General features: G+C 40.1%; 1 protein-coding gene across 3 annotated transcripts in view; it reads right to left on the bottom strand.

Annotated features, from left to right (window-relative positions):
- Positions 1 to 14,715, bottom strand: part of KCTD18 (potassium channel tetramerization domain containing 18) — a 41,109-nt gene that overhangs the window by 17,324 nt on the left and 9,070 nt on the right. The window contains exons 1-2 of one of the 3 annotated variants that reach the window (XM_040642217.1): positions 3,321 to 3,435; positions 672 to 907 (exon numbers count right to left, since the gene is read on the bottom strand). In XM_040642217.1, coding sequence (XP_040498151.1) covers positions 672 to 831 — 160 coding nt within the window. In that variant the 5' untranslated portion in view covers positions 832 to 907; positions 3,321 to 3,435. Of the gene's footprint in view, positions 1 to 671; positions 908 to 2,823; positions 2,837 to 3,320; positions 3,436 to 14,715 lie in introns of those variants that run through there. The other 2 variants (XM_040642233.1, XM_040642224.1) reach the window with 2 other exon arrangements.

The raw sequence follows: 14,715 nt of genomic DNA, 5'->3' as shown, positions 1-14,715 counted from the left end.
AGACTGGGTTCTCTGAGCCCCAGAACACCAAAGAGGTGCAAAATGCCTTAGTGGCATTGCTGAGGTTTCTCTCCAACCGGTAGTGGGTTCAGTAAATGCCAGAGGACCCCAAGCAGGGAGAGCAGCCCAGATCCCTACCCTTGTGCTTTACAGTTTCTTCTGGAACACCAATGTTCAGTTCTCTACCACTAGGTGACTGACATTTTGTCGTGTGCACATCAGCCCACACTAGGCTACATAGCCAGATTAGGTGGCAAGTTTCACGCTAATTCTGCACTGCCGCTGACTGCCTTGTGAACTAGGAGGGTGGCTCTTTCTCCAGAGAACTCGATGTTTTAACCTGAGGAATACAGAGAAGCCTCAATACCTTTATCCATGGAGTTGCATGAATGGAACAACTTTCCAAAAATAATCAATCCCCATGATGAGGTCATGGTAGGCCTTCACATGCATTAGTCTTCCTGTCAACTAGTAGTGACAGCATCACTGATTCTGGAAACCCATATTTCATTTCTCCATGTATTTAATAAGTCTCCATACAGGCCTAATGGTCTCAATAATTAGTATACTGGTCTAATATATTCTATTGTAATTAGCAAAACCAAAGGGAATTTAAACCAGACTATTTTAATGAATATTTATGATCATGCTTACAGACTTTAGATATTTACCCGACTCATCTGTTTTTAGAGGAAAACGACCACTGAACATGGATGCCAGCATGGAATCTTTAAAGCGGCACAAGGACTCCCGTCTGGCTGTATAAGTACAGCCACCGACGTTCAGTCGAAGAATATCTAACACTTTTTCTTCTGCCTTGTGACCTTCCATTGCTCCCAGCAACACCTGAATTTTTGCCTTCAAACACTTTCAGAAACTGCAAAATAATGGTGGTCTTGGTCTACCTCTGTGAAAACAAAGAACAATCACTGCTGGTATTTCCAACAATACACTAAGGAGATAATAAAATACATTTTAATGTGACTTAAATCCCTCAGCACTGACAATTTCAAAGGACTTTATATAATATGAAAGAAGTTTTGAGATATGCTGGGAAGCTGGAAAACTTTGGCTCAGAGTATTTGTAAATGGTAAATGATCACCAACCAAAGCATAGCTATTGAAATGACTGTTTAAAGAATTAAAATAATGCATTGTCTGTCACATATAAAGCAAAGGTGAGGTTTGCTTATGTTCTTTGATATTCACGTATCTTTTTATGCTACAGTAAGTCTGAGGGAGCTGTCTAGGCTGCAGAGGGGGGCAGCATGTAGCAAGGATTAGGCTATGAGGCTCTACCACTTGCTAGGGTGGGGCAAATACTTCTCTTCTGCCTGTTTCCTCATCTATAAAATGGAGCCAGGGATGGTGCGTACCTCAAAGGACTATCAGAGGAATAACTGATAGAACATAAAAAAGGTAAGATAAGCTGACAAAACATATAGAACTGTCTCTGGCTCAGAGTAAGTACTCGATGAAGGATAAATATTATCTATAATCCTATAAATTTTTCCATAAGGTGTATACTGAGGGATTGATATTGGCTCTGGAGATTTAAGGAGACACAAAAGCAGAAATTATTAACAATGATAATTGTAGTTCCTAGGTTAGGTAACTAAGGAATATATAATTTATCAGCTGAGATCAGAATTTTATGTATACCAGTAGCCAGACTGGTGCAGAAGAGCAACAAATAACACCTCTGCATCATCTGGCTTCTCCAGGCTAAAATGGCTGAAGCTTTAGAGAAGTTTTAAGGATTTGATTTCTTAATCCACTCTGGAGATGGATGAACCGAAGGTAACTGCAGTGTTTTTATGGAACCTAAAACAAAACTGTGATGATAAAGGTGCTCCTGATGGAACTGCACATTTCACAGCACATGTAAAATGGCTGTCAAGAGGCTCAACTATATTCATGGCAACTTGCTTTTACTGTGGGATCAACGAGCATCCTTTTGTAGATGCTCCAATTTAGCCAGTCTCCAATGAATTGGGAAAAGGAGACCACTGGTGTCTGATGAAAGCAATGTGTGTCAAACATGGTCAGTAGACAGAAACTCTTACGGACCAATGGTCCGGCTTTCAAAAACCACTTATCAGTGTGACTTCTGCTGCCTAGGAGTCCTAGGAGCAACGGGGCAATGATCCATGTGAAGGAACCACCTCTGAAGCATGGGATGGAACGGGCTCATGCTGCCCCAGTCGCCAGCTCCCTGGAATCCATCTATTCTTCAAAGTCACAGGCAAATCTCACAACTTGCATGACCTTCCCAAGCATCCCCCAGTTAGAATCTGTGCACCACCCACCAAATATACTTTGTACCTCTCTCCGTTTTATCTCACTTATTTAATCCCTAATTTGGGGACCATAAGCCCTACAAAGGCAGAATCTACATCACTCTTAATAATTCCCATTTACTCAATGCTTATTAGGTGCCAGTTACTGCAGGAGACCCTTGGCAGACATTACCTAATTCACACAAGAGCCCTAGGATAGGAATTACTGTCCCTACTGACAGATGAGGACACTGGAGAAAGAAACAGAGTGATGTGCGCAGGGTCCACACTAGGGCTGCCCTGCTGGTAAGTGGTGGAGTCGCCCCCAATCCAGGTCAGAAGGACCAGCTCCAAAAGCTGCACCCCACACTGCCTACTTCAGCACTTTCATCCCTAAGGCTCCTGACCGGGCACTTCATTCACTAAGCATCTGTCCATCTGAAGACTTTTGTTGTGACAAGAGGAACACAGCAGCACCCTGAGTGCAAGGATTTAAGAGATACCCCTGCCTCAGTTTCTTCTATGGCAGAGAACCATCCATCACCATTTCAAGGCCAGGCACGGGGCCTCATCCTCAAATGCACCCACTTAGACTCCCTGCTGTGTCGAAGTGCCCTGCCCTCTGGCGAAGTGCCCCAAACTGCGGTTCTGTGACCCCCTTGCGTCAAAACCATCAGAGTCGCTTGCTGTAAATTCAGATTCCCGGGCCACAGCAGAGTCCGTTTCAGAAAGTCTGAGATGGGCTCGGGAGTCCGCCCGCGGACCCCACTTTGAGAAACGCTGCTCAAGGGACTCGCACTCCTCCCACGATGCGGGAAGAAAGGGGGAGGGGCTGGCACACCAGAAAGCCCAGCCAGGGTCTCCCCGCTGCCCGGGGGCCCCAATCGGCCCGAAGCCCGAGCCTGCAGCCCGGGGCGCCCGTGATATCGGCGCGATCCGGGCCCTTCCTCGGGGCGCCCCGCCGCCACCCGGGCCCGCGGCCCACCCGGCGCCCGGGTCCTTTGCACAGGCGGGGCCGGGTAGGCGGCCTCCCCGACTGACCTGCGGCCCGCCCGGCCTTCGGCGCGGCCGCCGGACGCCGCGGGGCCCGACGCGGAAGTGAGGGCCTCCTCGGCTGTTCGGCAACTCGTGGAACAGCGCGGCCCCAGCGGCGCCCCCGTGCGGCGCGGCCCCGCGGCGACTACAGACGGAAAGAGGAAGGCCCCGCCCCAGGCGCGCCCCGCCCCGCCCCCGGACTGGTCCCGCCCCTCAGGCCGCCGCAGCCAGCGGGCCCTGAGGGCGAGAGTGGGAGGGCTGCATACCGGCAGGAAAAGGCAAGACCTGGCAGAGAGACGCCGGCTGGACCCCAGAGGAATGTCGTGTCCGCGCAGAGGCTGCTTTTACACATGAAGAAGAGAAACAACACCGAAGTTGCGATTGTTCGTGTTAGTTACGTGGTAAGAGTTAGGAAGAGTTATGTCTTCTCACTCCCGGGTGAGGGTCCTTCTCTCCAAACTGGGCTGCTCAATGCCAAGATTTAATAACATTGGGCATGCGCTTTGGTAAGTCCATTCGGATAGTGTTTGTAGTTTACAAAGCTATTTCACGCAGAACATTCTTGTTTAATTTAGTCTGTTGTACTATCCCATATTTTTATGCCCATCACAGCAAGGAAAATTGAGGCAGAAGCGAACATTTAGCGAACACTTCTGTACATCTGACATTATGCTGAGCCCTTTCCATGACTATTTAATTTTATCTCAACAACAACCCCGAAAGAGTTCTTTCCAGCTTCCAGCAGCACCCTACCTTGTGCTAAAGACTTTGCTAGGTATTTCAAGAGGAATAAAACTCGGTCATGTTTTCAAGGTACTTCTCCAGTGCCAATAATAATTGGTTCCCAGTTCCTCTGCCTGGGTCTTAGAGCGGAAGAAGCCAATGAGACCTACACCCACCCCACCCCCAGATAGTAGTAGTCCCTGGAGAGTAGGAAGATTGATTCATCCTATAAATTGAGCATTAGCTGTGGACCAGGCAGTAGGAGTGAAGGGCTGAACAAGACAAGCAATGACCCTAACCCATGGCACTCACATTCTAATGCAGTGGTCAGAAAACCTTTTCTGGGTGTGCCTGAAGGGCTCTGTCACTAGAGTATGCGACTCTTCATCTTGGGGTTGTGAGCTCGAGCCCATGTTGGGGTAGAGGTAACTTAACAAATAAATGTTTAGAAAAGAAAACTTTTCCTGTAAATGTTTTAGGCTTTGTGGGCCATGTGCAGCTACTCGACTTTGCGGTTATGGTGGTAAAGCAGCCACAGATAATACCTAAATGAGAGTGGTTGTGTCCCGACTCTATTCATGGACACTGGAATTTGAATTTCACATAATTTTCATGTGTTGTGAAATATTCTTAAAAATTTTTTTTCAAACACTTAAATATGTAAAAACAATTCTTTTTTTTTGTGTGTGTGTGTGTAAAAACAATTCTTAGGTCATGGGCCATACAAAAATAATTGGCTGCCTATGGGTTATAATTTGCTTACTCCTGTTCAAGTGAGAGAAACAGACACTAAGCCAAGTGGTTACAGATAGTGGTAACTACTTGAGAGGAAATAGGGTAATGTTGGGTGGAGATGATGGCTGGGGTGGAGGAGGCCCCGCTGATGAGGGGACATTTAAGGTGAGTGCTAAGGATGAAAATGAGCCAACCCTCTGACGAGATGGGGGAAGAGTAATTTATGGAGAAGAGAGAGCAAGTGGAAAGGCCCTGAGGCAGGAAAGGATTTGACAATTTGTAGGAAGAGAAAGGACACTCCTATGGCTGGAGCTTGGTGAGTGTTAGGCTAAGGGGGAAAGTGATGAGATGAAGCTAAAAAGATAGGCAGGAGCCAGGTTTTAAAGTATCTTGTGGTGGTCGTGGGAGTTTAAATTTTACCCTAGGCATAATGGAAAACCATCCAAAGGTTTTAAGCTGGGAAGTGGCATGATTGATTTACTATATATATATATAAAAAAAATCACTCTGGCTACTGTGTTGAGAATGGATTGAAGAGTAGGCAGCCGTTGCAGTAATCCAGGGGAGAAATGGCACAGCTTCTTCTCAGTGATGATGGCAATAGAGAGAAGTGGATGGCTGCAAGAGTTATATTTAGGAAACAGAAATAATATGAAATTGCTGACAGTTCAGCTGTGGTGTGTTAGTTCAGGTTCTTTGAGAAACAGACCGTAAGTTTAGATTAAACATGCAAAAGACTTACTGGGGAAAACACCTGTGAAGGAAAATCAGGGAGGGCTCTGAAGGGGATTGGGAAAAACTTTAGCCTGGATGATGATTCAACTCTCATGGAGGACAGGAAAAAAATGGGTAGGAAAAATGTAGATATGATGCAATTCTAAGATGCTTTCAAGAAAGCCAATGGGGAGTCCTCAACCCAATGTCCCGGATCGGAGGAGTCCTATGTCTCCCAGGAATGGGCCTGCCTTGTGACCCTGCCTCATGCAGTCTCTGGCTGGGAGCCATCTACGGGAAGGGCAGCCTGGATGATGGTGATAGATTTCAGAGCACAGCAACTGGGGACATCAGCCAGTAATGCTCCCTGTGATCAGAGATCTGAGAGGTGTGTTTGCATGGCTGCCGCATATGGGAAATAAGGGAAAGGGAAATTGCAGGATCACTTCTAAATTGTTGGCTTGAAAACTGGATGATGGTGCCATTTACTGCAATGGTGACTTATGGAAGAGATCAGAAGTTGTATCTAGGACTATAGCTATTGAGATGTTTAATAGACATCCAACTAGAGATTGAATAGCCATTGAATGAATCTGGAACTCAGGAGTGAAGTTCTGTGCTAAAGGTGTGAGTTTAGAAGGCATCAGTATTTAAAGCCATGGGACTGGATAAAATCACCTGTGCAAAGAACAGGTAAATAAGAAGTAGCATGGAGCACTGTCTCCAATACTTAGAGTTCAGGCTTCAAAGGAAAAGCCAGAGGGGAGAAGAGTATGGAGCTACAGAGAGGAAATGTCATTTCTGTCAAATGCTACTCAGAGATCAAGAGTCCATTAGATTGGATGATATGGGCATTCTTGGTGACCTTGACAAAAGCAGTTTCAATACTGTGATGAAGATGCAAGTCCAGATAAAACTGGGCTGAAGGGTGAATGTGAGATGGGAAACTAGTTATAAAGCTATAGAGAAGACCTATGGTAAAGAGAACAAGAGAGAAGTGGGGCTGTAGTTAAGGTGGGATACAGGATTGGGGAAAGAAGCTCTGGGATGAGAGTTACTGGAACAGGTTATGCTGATGGGAATGATTCAGTGGAAAGGTAGGGACTGGTGATACAGGAGAGAGAGTGGGGACCACTGAAGGAATAAGATACTTGAGAAGGCAAAAGGGTACTGGATCCAGAGCACAAGTGGAGGAATTTCCTTTTTTAAGTTTTTATTTTAATTCCAATTAGTTAACATACAATGTATATTAGTTTCAGGGGTACAATATAGTGATTCAACACTTCCATACAATATCTGGTGTTCATCACAAGTGCCCTCCGTAATCCCCATTATTTATTTCACACATCCCCCACCCACCTCCCCTCTGGTGACCATCAGTTCTCTGTAGTTAAGAGTTTATTGGTTTATTGGTTTGTCTCTCTCTCTCTCTCTCTCTCTCCTTCTCTCTCTTTCTCTCTGATCATTTGTTTTGTTTCTTAAATTCCACACATGAGTGAAATCGTGTGGTATTTATCTTTCTCTGACTGACTTATTTCCCTTAGCATAATCCTTTCTAGCTCCATCCATGTCATTGCAAATGGTAAGATTTCATTCTTTTTTATGGCTGAGTAATATTCCACAAGTGGAGGAATTTCTGTTGGACAAGAGATAAAACAGAGAAGATAGATTAAGTTCTGATAAATTGGTAAGTTTCACAATGAGTAAATGAGGAAATTCTGATTGAATGGCTTCTACTTTCTCTATTAAATCTAAAGGAAGGTCAGAGGCTGAGAGTACAGAAGATGAGGTATGAACAAGGTTGAAGAAGGAGGATAAAATACAAACTATTTATCTTGAGAAACTGAAAACTCAAACTTTATATAGAAACATTCTAGGATTGCCAAGAAGGAATGAGAGCCTATTTGAAGATTATAATCATTATAACATGAATGACAAGTCAGTCATCCCGGTTATATGACTTTTATCCAGGAACATTCAACAGCTTCATTGCAGGAGCTGATAATGGGACTCAGCTAGAGTTGAAATATAATACAAGGAGAGAGGGGCAAGAGAGATGAGGACGTTTATAAGTGATTGATTCCCCTGATGAACCAGGGACTCTAAGCTGGGAAAGAGAGAAGTAACTATATAGAGGTGGTGATGGATAGTGAAAAAAGTAGTGAGGTTAATGGATTGGAGATCTCAGTGAAGTTGAGAAATTATTTAAATAGGAGTATTAGAGTAAGTAAATTATTTAAATAAGAGTATTAGAGTAAGTGAGCTGGAAGGTTTGGAGGCAGTGGTTTGAGAATATCTTACTGTGTGTGTGTGTGTGTGTGTGTGTGTGTGTGTGTGTGTGTGTGAAAGGGAGAGAGAAAAAGAGCATGGAGGGACAAAGGGAATCTTAAGCAGGGCTCCACACCCAGGGCAGAGCTTGACACAGGGCTCGATCTCATGACCCTGAGGTCATGGCCTGAGCTGAAATCAAGAGTCAAAACATCTAATTGACTGAGCCACCCAGATGCCCCGAGAATATTGTACTTTTTAAACTTTATTTTATTTTATTGAAGTATAATTGAGGTACAGTGTTACAATTCAGCTGTACAACATACAGATTAGACAATTCTATACATTACTCGGTGCTCACCAAGATAAGTGTAGTCACCATCTGTCACCACACAATGTTATTACAATATTATTGACTGTATTTCCTATGCTATACTTTTCATCTCCATGACTTATTTATCTTATAGTGTAAGTTTGTACTTCTTAATGCCCTTCCTCTATTTTGCCCGTCCCTCTACCCACTTTCCCTCTGGCAACCACCAGTTTGTTCTCTGTGTTTAAGAGTGTTTGTTTGTTCATTTGTTTTTGTTTATTTTTTAGATTCCACATGTAAGTGAAATCAGATGGTATTTTTCTTTCTCTGTCTGACTTGTTTCACCTACCATAATAACTTCTAGATCCATCCATGTTGTCACAACTGTCAAGATTTCATTCATTTTTATGGCTGAGTAATGTTTCATTGTGTATATGTGTATGTGGGTACATATCTGTATGTGTGTGTATATGTATACACACACACATACACACACACAAATACAAAGATGTTGACCATCTTTTCATGTATCTATTGGCCATCTATATGTCTTCTTTGGAAAAATGTCTATTTTTCCTTTGTCCGTTTTTTAATTGGATTGGTTTTTTGTTTTGTTTTGTTTTTTGGTGTTGAGTAGTATAAGTTCTTTATATATCAACCCCTTATCAGATATATCATTTGCAAATATCTTCTAGGTTGCCTTTTTGTTTTGTTAATGGTTCCTTTTGTGCACAAAAGCTTTGTCTTTGGTATAGTCCCAGTAGTTTATTTTTACCTTTGTTTCTCTTGCCTGAGGAGACACATCCATAAACATATTTTTAAGGCAGATGTTCAAGAGATTACTGCCTATGTTTTCTTTTCGGAGTTTTATGGCTTCAGATCTTGCATTTAGGTTTTTAATCCACTTTGAGTTTATTTTTGTATATGGTGTAAAAAAGTGGTTCAGTTTCATTCTTTTGCATGTTGCTGTCCACTATTCCCAATACCATTTGTTGAAGAGGCTGTCTTTCCCCCCATTGTGTATTCTTGTCTCCTTTGTCATAGATTAATTGACCATATAGGTATGGGTTTATTTTTAGGCTCTCTATTCTTCCTATTGATCTATATGTCTATTTTTGTCCCAGTACCATGCTGTAGTATATCTTGAAATCTGGAATTGTGATACTTCCAGCTTTGTTCTTCTTTCTCAAGAAGGTTGAGAAATAGCTTTGGCTATTCAAGGCCCTTTGTGGTTCCATCACAAATTTTAGGATTATTTATTCTAGTTCTGTGAAAAATGCTATTGCTATTCTGATAGAGCTTGCATTGCATCTGTAGGTTGCTTTGGGCAGTATGGACACTCTAACAATTTTACTTCTTTGAATCCATGAACATGGCATATGTTTCTATTTATTTGTGTCGTCTTTAATTTATTTCTTCAATGTCTTATAGTTTTCAGAATATAGGTCTTTTACCTCCTTGGTTAAATTTATTTTTTGGTATTTTGTTCTTGTTGATGCAATTATAAATGGTATTATTTTCTTAATTTCTCTTTCTACCACTTCATTATTAGTGTAGAGAAACACAACAGATATTAATTTTGTATCCTGTGACTTTACTGACCTCATTTATTAGTTCTAATAATTCTTTGGTGAAATCTTTAGGGTTTATATATATATATGTATATACATATACATATATGTATATATATATAGTATCATGTCATCTGTGAATAGTGATGGTTTTACTTCTTCCTTACCAATTTGGATGCCTTTTGGATGTCTGATTGCTGCAGCTAGGACTTCGCCTTGTGTGTTGAGTAAAAGTTGTGAGAGTGGACACCCTTGTCTTGTCAGAAAGTATACTCGATTTCAAGATTTCAGAGGTATTATCATTGCAAGAGTGTAATGCCAAGGTTCTAGGCTGAGATGGGGGGAAGAAAAGATAACGGAGGTAAGGAGTTTAGGAATGATTATTTTTAGATAAGTTATCCCCATAAGTAGTAAAATCAACAAGAGTGGAAAGAAAGAAGATGAAACAGAAGCTAATGTCATCAACAGTGGATGATTAGAAGAACCTTAGAAAATAACATTGAGGATATAAGGAGAGATACTATATCCAGATGTCACACAGGTCAGATTAGCTAGAACTTAGAGAAAGGAAGGAGGAAAAAACTGTCAACAGTAATGGGAGAAAAGAAGACACCAACCCCACCTCCTGACCCTGATGTATGCAGAGAGTGGAAGAAAAAGCAGTCATACTTGAGAGGGCTGCAGAGGAAGCAGGCCCTCTAGGCACAGACAAGTTTCAATGAAAAAAAAAAAGAATAAAAGGGGCACCTGGGTGGTTCAGTTAGTGAAGTGTCTGCCTAAGTGTCAGTGATACCAAGGTCCTGGGATTAAGCCCCATGTCAGGCTCCCTGTTCAGCAGGGAGTCTGCTTCTCCCTTTCCCTCTGCCTCTCTCTCACCCACCACTCATGTTCTCTCTTGCACACACTCTCTCAAATGGATAAAATCTTTAAAAAAGAAAAAAGATGAGAGAAATGATGGGAACATTTAAAAAGGAAATGCTAAGAGGCTCAATGGAAATGTTTAAGAGGAATGAGAAGAGTCAGGGATGGGTTCAGATTAGTGAACATAGTAGCTATCTAGGAGTGGGAACCTGTTTGGCAGTGGACAGCTAGAGGGGTTGAGACTGCAGGGTGATTAAGGTAAACAAGGATCTAAGCCAGGATGAGAACAGTCCTAATGGTCTTTTAGAGCAAGGTTCAAGCCAAAGCTCAGATATTTAGCTCAACAGCATTGGGGGGACCCCACCCTCTGGCTGTTCCCCCATTGTATGATAGATTGAATAGAGAGGAAGTTCTTAAACCATAAACAATTCTCTCCCTCCAACCCAGGATAAGGTATAGAAAGGGGAATGAGGAGGGCTGATTGCTCCTTTATTTACTTAATCTGGATGGATTGCAGTGTTTCTCTTTTTAAAATGCCTGATATAAGTGTGCACTTCCATCAAAATAATTCTAGTGTGGAATTTTTGTGTAACCAAGATACTAGCAGCCATAGCTGTGTAAATCTGAATTCTACAATTCCTTCTCCAAAAAACATAATACAGAACAATAAAAAAAAAACCAAAACTACACAAACCTCATGCCATATGTAAAACTAAAAGAGAACACCCATAATTCAAATTATCCATATATAGAAAAATAAACCAAACCTCAGCAAACTGTGTCCCTTGGTCCTACCACAAACTTGCACAGAGAAAAAGGGCAGTCTGGAAAGAATACATGGGAGAAAAGGAGAGCTGTTGATGGGCCTAAAATTGGTCTAAAATAACCGTGAAAAGAGAAGTCTACTCTTGTGCTAAAATAGTGGTAAAGAATTCTGGTAGATCAGAATACTTACTATATATTAAAAATTTTTTTTAAATGCACATGATTCAAGGTCATAGTGTGTGGAAACCATTGCTTCTAGAGGTACAAAAAGTAAGAAGGGAATGGAGACACATCCATTGGAGTTTGGTGAAGAGAAAAAGAAGTAAAAGGAAAGTTTAAGGTCAAGTAAGGAAAAAGATAAAGCTGTGAAAATATGCAATCGTTAGTCCATATCTCTCTCACACACACACACGCGCACACACACACCCCATTCATTAAGAAACTGTATTTCACTTCAGAACAAGGCACCCTTGAACTTAAAATCTTACAAAATGAATAGGTGAAAACAGAGTAAATATAAACAAAGCTATTATAAGAAGAAAACAGAAAAGAAGACCACTTCAGCTCTGATAAAAAGTACCCCTCAAAAAAAAAAAAAAAAAATAGGGAAGCCTGGGTGGCTTAGTCGGTTAAGTGTCTGCCTTCAGCTCAGGTCATGATCCCAGGGTCCTGGGATCAAGTCCTACATCGGGCTCCTTGCTCAGTGGGGAGCCTGCTTCTCCCTCTGCTTGCCTCTCTCCCAGCTTGTGCACTCTCTTTCTCCGACAAATAAATAAATAAAATCTTTAAAATAAATAAGTGAATAAATTAAATAACATAAGTAAAAACAACCCCAAAGCAGAAGAAAACGGCAACACAAACTCCAAAGTGAATTAAATATCCACAAAGAAGCTTTTAGGGATGTGAAAAACCACTTTGAACCCAAAATTCAATAAATAAAAAATAGAAATGGATATAAAGGAAGAAATAAAAAGATTGAATTCAAGAAGAAAAGACCAAAATTATCACAGAAATGAAATATAAATTGCAAAGCTTTTGGAGAAAATAAAGTCCAATGAAAATGTAATAAGGGGCATTGAAAAAAGTCAGGAAAATAACCAAAATAATGAAAACAAGATACAAAATTAAAAGTACTTAGGGTCCAAAAGAAATGAAAGATGAAGAAGCAACATACAAATAATGGTATTCCCTGAAGAAAGCAAACAAAATGACCCTGGAATGAACTATAAAAGAAGATAGAAACCTATATACCAAAAGGACCCATCAGTTACATGGGAAAATCAAATCAGAATTATCAATTTCAAGAAATAGACGAATGAAACTACTGGGCTTCAAAGATAAAAATACCCAAGCCTTCAGCAAAATAAGATCAAGAAATTACAAGAATGAGAGCATTAAACTGGCACCAGGCAGCTCAAAAACAACACCCAGGAAAGGCAACAACAGAATAGCACTTTTTAAAACCTCAAGAAAAAGAAGTGTGAGTCAAGAATATTCAGTCAACTTATTTTTCAAGTATCAAAACAAGAAGAAATGAACTTTAAACAGGAAAAATTCATGAAATTTTGTGTACATGAGCCCTTCTTGAAGAATCTGTGAAAAGATGTTTTACATTCAACCAAGTGGCAAAACTTGATCAAAACAACTGATGTCAACAGATGAATGGATAAACAAGATGGAGCGCATATATGTATGTGTACACACACACACACACACAATAGAATATTACTCAGCCATCAAAAACAATGAAATCTTGCCATTTGCAACAACATGGATGGAACTGGAGGGTATTATGCTAATGACTGAAATAAGTCAGTCAGAGGAAGACAAATACTATATGATTTCACTCCTATGTGGAATTTAAGAAACAAAACAGATGAACATAGGGGAAAGGAAGAAAGAATAAAATAAAATGAAAATTGAAAGTGAGGAAAACCATAAGAGATGCTAAACTCTAAGAAACAAACTGAGGCTGGTGATGGGTATTAAGGAGGGCACGTATTGCATGGTGCACTGGGTGTTACACGCAAGTAATGAATCATGGAACTTTACATAAAAAAAAAAAAAGTGAGCTAAGGATAGACTATTGACCAAAAGAATCTCAAAGATTGTGTTTACTTTGGTAAACACTAAGAAAAAAGTAGTAAATTCACTTTGTTCTCCCTAGTTCCCTGACAAATGTTATAAAAGAAAAAATTTTACGTAGGTGCAAATGACTTACTGAGGTCATGAGGATAGTGTTTTGCCCTTAGTGATCTATTGTCAGGTATTAGCTTTTTGGACAAACTACAGTGGGTTTTAAATTCTAGACTTTACTTATCCTTGTTAATTCATTTCAGCTTGTGTGCAGTTTATGGGAATGTGAGCTCATTTAATTTTGTTTTCAATTAAGATCTTTTTCATTACTGAAGAAATGCATAAACATCGTGGAAAGTTGTAGAATTCATTGACATCAAACACCATCATTGTTAATTTTTTTTATTGTGCCCACTCCATATTTTATTGTATTTCATTCTACTGTTTTTTTAGGCATTTATTATATAATTAAATAGTGTCATTCATGTAAAAAAAAAAAAGAAACAAACAGGGTTGCTGGACGGGAGGCAGGTGGGCGGAAGAGATAATTGGGTGATGGGCGTTAAGGAGGACACTTGATGTAATGAGCACTGGGTGTTATATACAACCAACGAATCTCTAAATTCTACCTCTGAAAGAAAAGAAAAAAGACTGACAGTGATCATTTACTATATTTAATTATAGATTAAAATTACACAAAGATGAGAATAAAACTCAAAGAATAATGTGTTATAGGTTCAAACAAAGTAGAAATAATGTAAGTAAAATGGGAGACACCAGAGAGAAAAAAGAAAGTAGAATAAGTTCAATGATTGGTTCATTGATTGTGATATAGGCAATAAAGGGGGTTAATGGATAATACTAAAATTGGCATATCAGGTAAGAAGAGATTAAACAAGAAAGAACTGAAAGAATGAAGGGCTTTATAAAAGGTATAAATCAAAAGATAATCACTAGAATAACACTACAAAGTTTTCTAAGTACAAAAAGAAATTTTAAAAATTAAAAGAGCAAAGAAAATGCATCATACACAGAAAGAAACTCAACAATTACACCAATGTTAATATTCTTTATATAAAATAATTTTAACAAAATGACAGTAGGACTAGGCATATGTCATATCAATCAATATGAACAGGTTTAATTTATTAAATGAAAAATATTTTTCAATTTGGTTCACAAAGAAAGCAGCTGAAAGTAAGAAACATGTCTAAATCAAAATGATTCAGAAAGTCTAAAACCAAAGGAATGGACAAAAGTTTAGTAGGTAAGTGGAAACAACAAGAAAGCAGATGTTGTGATCCTGATATCAAAGTAGAATTTTAAGTCAAAATGCATTAAATGAGACAAAGAAGGACATGTTTTAATGTTACAA

Source organism: Ursus maritimus, unplaced genomic scaffold (assembly GCF_017311325.1).
Source record: "Ursus maritimus isolate PB19 unplaced genomic scaffold, ASM1731132v1 scaffold_1, whole genome shotgun sequence".
In the NCBI taxonomy this organism is placed as follows: Eukaryota; Metazoa; Chordata; class Mammalia; order Carnivora; family Ursidae; genus Ursus; species Ursus maritimus.
This window is presented reverse-complemented; position numbering and strand designations above follow the sequence as displayed.